Consider the following 7,143-nt stretch of genomic DNA (forward strand, 5'->3'; position numbering starts at 1 on the left):
ACTGCAGTGTCTTATTCTCTGAAGCAAATACTATTTGTGGTCCAGGGCCACAGGCAGCCCTTTGAGCTGAGGGACTCCTCCTACTCGGACAAACAAGATACAAGGGCTGGAAAAGAGGAAAGTGACATTTCTACCAGGAGTGAGCCTCTCAGGAACTCATGTCCAGTCCTTTTCAGAGCCTGGAAAAGTGGCTTTGTAAGTTGCCACTTATATTGAAATCGTGAATGTAGATTCTAGGGCTGGCTTCAGAGCACTCACTTCCTGGGAAAGGTTTGAAGACTTCACACAGTCTCGTACAGTCTCAGTATGGACAAAGCACTGAGAGAATGCTACACAAAACCAACCACAATTGAACTGATGAAGATTTAAATGAGATTAAATCGATGAGGAAACAAAATTGTGTACGTGCTGTCTTTATTCTGTTAAAATATAAAAGAAAAGCTAATCTGAAAATAAAATCCCCATGCAGAAGAAGCTACAGCAAAAAAGACTAAGTTGCAAACCACTGCTGGGGTTTGCTGTGGGTTTTGCTCAACGCAGCACTAGTGAGATTCAGAAAAGTACCTTCTCCAGGATGAATCCTGATAGGACAGGAAGGAAGGTCGTGTGTGGAGGGGCAATCCCAGCACTGTACACCACACTGTACATAGCAGAAGCTGGTCTGCATTGGAACCGTTTCAACTTTATGTCCATCATCCCCAGGCTGTTTTTCTCATCTCCTACCATACTGCATTCAGAAATGGTAGTGCAACCCTTCATGGCAGCTTTCAGAGACAGTCCACCTGTGCAGGGGAAATACAAGAAATGCATACCATGTATCAGGGGATCCAATCCCCAACATTAATCCCACCCTGGCCAGTGCAGTCCCCATTTCCAAGCTAAGAACTGCCCATTCATTACATCCAGTTGGTTCCAAACCCACCAGCACCATCTGTTCCCATCCCCTGAATAAAGCTGAGGAATCAGCAAGGACATCTTGGTTGACTAGAAATACAAGTGATTTAAGGTTTGTCTCCTTTCTTTCTGCTAAATAAAGATGACTTTTAAAAATTCTAAGCATTTAAATATAAAAAGTGAAAATGCCTTAAGTAGTTCTCTTTCTCACGTTTAAAGATTCTTCTGCCCAAACTTTGGCTTCTTAAAGAAACCAGGGCTGTGTAACAATACATCAGGTATTCATTGTCTCCTTCTCTCTCTGACCGTCTCATGACATTCAAACTGAATGACTTTCTCTCAGTCAGATTTGACAAGGAATTGAGAAGTCTCAATGACAATACAGCCTGAGCCACTTAAGAGGAATTAATTCTCAAAGGCTTTATAGGATTTTAGCCAAACCAAAAGAGAAACCTACTGACAGGCCCACTGAAACGTGAACTTGCCCTTTGCCACCACTGGAGCATTTACAAGAGGAGACCTGAGCAGGTACTGAGTGCCTAACTCCCCATTCAGATATTCTTGCTCCTGTTGCTTGCTTTTGCTAGTGCTGCTCTCTACTGTGCAGATTACGCAGGTCTGGAATACTTTGTTGGAAAATTTTATCTCAAATACAAATAGCAGGTAAAGGCACTTCATTAGCTCCTCACCTTCCTGTGCTCTCCTACACTGCTGCTTTCTCTGCACAGTTTATCATGCAGCACAATCCTTCTCCATTCACAGTGGCTGATCAAGTTAAGACAAGTTGGGAGGATTTTTTATTTCAGTCGTACACTGAATTAATTTTGCCACTCTATTTTCATTGCTGTGACTATGAAAATTCTTATTTTCCTTCATGTTGTCTCTGTAAAACATGATCTAATTCAGGGTTGGGACAGCACATTAATAAAGTCTATAGGAAGGGCCTTCAGGCATCACATCATCACCTAGCAATATTATCAACTCAAAGAAACTTCATCCATAACCATATACAAGATAATTGTTTTTATGTCCGTTATTTCCATGGGTTTTTCCTGCCTTCTGGAGCACAGGTGGGCCATGACAGGTGGAAGTCTTTTACCTGCAACAGGGGTGGAAATGAGAGTGACCAGAAAAATTGCTGTCTACATTCCTCTCTGTAATTACAGGACCTGAGGTGGGAAAAAGATTTCTGATGGAGCTGTTCAAAGGCTGGACTACAAGGCAGGGGACCTGTCCCCGGCTTTCCTCCTGCAGAAGCTCAACAGCAACAGTGTCTTGTCCCAGGTGACTGGTATTACCCCATGGGAAAGCAATGTTTCTGCAAAGCTCCATCTGAACCTCCAGTGAACTGCCAACTGGCTTAAATCCAGACTCACCCTCATACATCCTAGCAAGGGCCAGCAGGTTCAGGGGCTCAGTCAAGTTTGTTACACACCCATGTACCAGGCTACCCCAAGAAAACAGTTCCACTCTTGATCTCAGTTATGCCATGTTATGAAGAATTCCAGCAATTATCCATGCATGACTGGGAAGAAGGAAAGGGAAACAACACTTCCCCTTTAATCATCTTGAAGTTTTCAGTTTTCAGCTTTAAGTTCCTTCTATCTTCCTCTTTTTTTATTTCACATCTTTTGCCCATTCTTATCTCAGTAGTGCTTTATCTTAGACTAGTTCCACCCATTTTACCAAGAAGATGAAAAACAGCCCCAAATGATAGGCAGTTACCAGCATTCATTAACCCAGCAAGGTCAACACATTGGTCTTCAGATCCAGTGCAGTTCACAACTTCATTGCTGCACTGAAAGGAGTCCACGCTGTAGCAGGCAGGACACTGGTATCCATTGGGCACATCATTATCTGGTGGCACTGGAATGAAAGACATGGCCTGTAGCTGGTTTCAATAACAGAATGAGAGGAATAACAGAATGAGAGGTGATGGCTTAGCCTGGAAGGCCTCACCATGGGATGGATCAGAGAGGAGATGGGCTAAAAGGACAATAAATAGTTTACATGACACAGATGTGGTCCGACAGTCATCACCCGTGCAGCAAACCAAGTGGCTCTTTGCTTTCACCTTCCCATAGTTCACGGTGACAGGACCAAGGTGGCAGACATGGGATGGCAGGCAGGACTTGATGGATGAAGAGATGGCCATCCCCCCTGTCATGAAGCAGAAGGCAGTGCCCAGTCATTCAACACAAAGTAACTCCCTTCCCCTCCTGTTAGTTCATGTACCAACTTCTAGGCAGGTGTCCCAGGGCCTAAAAGGGACCCCTGAGCCCCCTGAGAAGCATCACCAGTGTTCCAGGACACTGCAGAGATTATGGTGTGGCACATGCCTCTGACCCATAGCACAGGCTTGCTCAACCTGTGTAAAATCTGCAGAGTGCACAGTCCATCCCAGCCACAAGAATCCTGACACGGGCAATTCTGGCCTACCCTCTCAGCCAAGCCCAAAAGGTATAAAGGGGAGCAGAACAGCTAAATGGAGTCTGCTGAAGTGCTTGAAGGATGAAAGGTGGGTGCAGCAGCAGAAGGCAGGCACTGGAACTGCCAGCCCCAAAGCTGGTAGGATATGAGCCAGACTCCAGTTTAAAAGGCAACAATCACATCACTAAGGCTGAGTGACGACTGAGGCCATGCCTAACACAACTGAGTGTCCAGCTGTGTCAGGGCTCAGCACCAGCTTTGACTTATCAGCTACAGGGACATGGTTACTGGTTAACAACCTTTCCTCTGAGGACAAGATGAAAGAGTTGTGGTTGTTCAGCCTGGAGAAAGGCAGGCTCCTCTAGTGACCTCATAGCAACTTCCAGTGCCTAAAGGAGCTACAAGAGAGCTGGAGAGGGGTTTTGGACAAGGACATGAACTAATAGGGTTGAGGGAACAGCATCAGACTGAAAGAGAGTAGATTAAGGTTAGATATTAAGAAAAAATTCTAGACAGTGAGGGTGGTGAGACGCTGGAACAAGTTGCCAGAGGAAGCTGTGGATGTCTCCCATCTCCGGCAGTGTTCAAGGCCAAGGTGGATGGGGTTCTCAGCAATCTGGTCTAGTGGAAGGTCTAGATGATCTTCAAGGTTTCTTCCAACATAAACTGACTGATGATGATGACGATTATGATGATAAGGGGATAGCTCAGATGTAGTGGCACTACACGATTGCATGGTGTCCCCATCCCTGCTTCAGGACAGCCAAGCTTCTCCCTCCACACATCATCAGTGTATCCCCAGTACTAGGCATCAACACCTTATTGTAAGCCATGGTTCAGTCTCCCAACTTCCTGACTCAACTACTCACCTTCATCAGAATTAAAAGCCAGTGTCTCCTCCCACTATGAGGTTTTGGTCCTTCCCTCCACAACTAAGAACCAAACCCTCCCAGTAGAAAACTGCTTCTCAAAATAGAAGAAGAAAGAGCTTTTTCTATCCCAGACTATTCTGATCTCTGGGTCATCTGTCAGTAAAAGAAAAATGAACAGTTTATCCAAGGATGGACCATACTACCAGAAGCGGAGAGAGAGAGACAAGTCCCCAAGCCACCCCACTCTGAAAGCCACACTGGCTTAGAGGATGTCTCACCTATTAGGACTTCATGCAGAATAATGCCACAAGTGTCTTCACCACCAGTGCAGGTTTTCATGGGGCCAGAGCAGCTTTTTCCTATGCTGTGACATATCTCACACTGGAGGCAGGTCCCTATGGAGAGGAGGACACATTCCTGAGCAGCAGTCATAAGGGATCCCACTTCCTCTTTCACTGATGTTTGATTTCAGCACTGATCAGCACTTTTCACATTTCTCTTCCCTTATATTTCATTGTGCAATCTGTGTTGGGCTCTTTCAGAGCTGCTGATGACAGCAGCCCTACAAATGCCACTTCATCCTGGCAGGCACTCAGGTGTCCCTGGATTCACAGACCCCAGATTCTCTCTTTGTAGAGAGTAAGGGCACCTGACTGGCTGGGGAACAAGAGCTGCAAGCAGGTACAGCCTGTACTCTGTACAAACTCCAGACTTTCTCCGTAACCTTTATCTCTTTGTATATCTCTTTGTAGGCATTAGGGGAAACCACTTCACCAGATACCTGCTGGAACACTTTAAGCAGACCAGAATATCAGATACTCATCAGAAAACACTTAGAAAGGAATAGCATGTATTTCAACAGAGAGCAAACAGGACCTTTTCCATGACACACACCCACAAGAGTCCAGCATGTAGATTAACAGGTCCAGGGCATGTGTCACTTCCCTAAACCCAGGTGCCAGCTAGGGCACCTTGCAGTGGCCATGGCATCTGCTGTGAGCCAAGACCTCCAAGATAGCTTTGTTTTTCTGGAGCAGAGCTGAGATGACATTATGTCCAAAATGTCACACAGCCCTGGATATGAATAAAATAAATTATCCCGGAGATCAATTCAGCTTACTAAAGGTCTGGCTGCCTCAGGGTAACCTCGCTCTGATGCCTGTCCTGGCTATACCACCAGTGAGGACACAGAAAATCAGACTGTGAGCTCACATTGTAAATGCCAACACCTTCATCTGCACATTGGCTCATAGGACCAAAGATCCCCTCAAGACCAGTCACCCTCACCCCTCTGCAGTGCAAATCCCACAAGATGAGGGGAGTTCATGGCTCAGATAGCAGCAATTGCCTCACACACAATGCACTCCAGTCCCAGACCTCTTTTGTGTCTTACAACCCCACAGGTCCCAGTGAAAAACTCACCTGGGTCCAGGAAAGCCAGGAGGAAGCTGAGTCCAAGGGATAGCCTCATGATGGGACGTAAGCACAGGGAGCTGCCAAGTCTCACTCAACAAAGCACTGTGTGCCACAAGGGTTTTATAAACTGGAAGGAAAGGGTTTTATTGGGGAAGTAGAGGTTGGGCAAGTTTTCTGAATGATATATATACACTGCTGAGCACTAACACCCATGTTTGCTTTTTCTTTTAAAACACAGGTTTTGCCTTTTTCTTCACATGCGTGATGTTGTTTGATTTTCTCCTGTTTAGAGCATGCATCCTGTGGGGTAAGACTGGCTTTCCTGGTGATCCCAGGTATGTCTCTGGTAAAGACTTTGAACAGCGTTCAGCCTCCACCATCCATATGGATGATGGAGAGGAAACCATTTGAAAAGTCCTGGTGTGCTCTCACTGTTAGGCCCAAAGAAACAAAGTACAGCAAGGAGCAGCCAGAAAATTCCCCTGTGGTTGAGTTTTTGATGTCTGGTTTCCCATTTTGTCATTCCCATCATAGAGTCAGGAGCTCTCATGCCCAGAGTACAACCAGAAAGCAGCAGTTCCAAAGCAGTGAGCTTCCTCTCCAAGCTGGAGTGCAGCTTCAGTTTGCAAAGTGACTGCCAAAGCACATCTTGGAGCAGACTCAGTCAAGGGTTCTCGGGGTTGAATACGTCAGAGCAGCAAAGCCAGTACTCCAGGGTTTGGGTTTTGATATAAAACACTTGGCAGTTGATAAGGAAGTCTCCTATTTTCTTTCTGGGCTTTAAATTAAACCAAGACAGCATAGAGAAAGCATCGATGTGGTTGCAAGACAGCCTGGTCACAGACTAGGTAAGTTTATAGCAGTTTTCCATGCCCTGGCATCTCATGATGGGCTAACGACAAGCAGCAGTCACCACCTTGCCATTGCCCACAGGCTCCCTGCCTCATGTGCAGGCTTTATCAGGATGTGCTGACTCACTGAAACCACACCCTACTCTGAAGATATCCTCTTGTTCTGCACCATATTGGACACAGATCCTCTAGGACTTTTTGCATTGACAGGAAGAACTGAAGTGCCCTCATGCTCCCTTCCCTTTTGAGACTAACCTCTTCAAAGGACAGTTGTCTTTTGACATTGCCCAATATACTGAGTGGTCCAGTGGGACCACTTCTTAGCTAAGCCCACAGTGCTATAAGAATGGGAATCACATTGGGTAAGAGCCTTGGTCCCCCACTGTCCAAAAAGCTGATCTCACAAGAAAACCAGGGAGAATTATATCTTCACACAGAAATTCTTTTTCATTTCAGAAATGGTCTCATGCCACAGTAGATATGTGAAAATGAAATCAATGTCCTGACTGCAGCCTGTTCAGGATCAAAATTAATTTCTTGTTAGTCTTAAACCTCACAAATAATAAAATCATGTCCCCAGGCAGGCAGAGGTACCTGGATTGAGGTGATTCTGCCATTTGACTAAATATGGGACTGCAGATGCAGATAGGAAGATGAGAAGATGTGACTGTCTCTGGTGA

General features: G+C 45.7%; 1 protein-coding gene across 1 annotated transcript; it reads right to left on the reverse strand.

Moving 5' to 3' along the window:
- Positions 1-399: 399 nt before the first annotated feature.
- Positions 400-5,721, reverse strand: LOC121356015 (phospholipase A2 inhibitor subunit gamma B-like). Its single transcript, XM_041472030.1, has 5 exons — positions 5,619-5,721; positions 4,475-4,591; positions 2,905-3,054; positions 2,620-2,760; positions 400-782 (listed from the first exon to the last, which is right to left on the reverse strand). The coding sequence occupies exons 1-5, from the start codon at positions 5,665-5,667 to the stop codon at positions 553-555; spliced, it is 687 nt and encodes a 228-aa protein (XP_041327964.1). The 5' UTR covers positions 5,668-5,721; the 3' UTR covers positions 400-552.
- Between the last annotated feature and the right edge of the window lie 1,422 nt (positions 5,722-7,143).

Source organism: Pyrgilauda ruficollis, unplaced genomic scaffold (genome assembly GCF_017590135.1).
Source record: "Pyrgilauda ruficollis isolate IOZ18807 unplaced genomic scaffold, ASM1759013v1 scaffold107, whole genome shotgun sequence".
Lineage (NCBI taxonomy): Eukaryota > Metazoa > Chordata > Aves > Passeriformes > Passeridae > Pyrgilauda > Pyrgilauda ruficollis.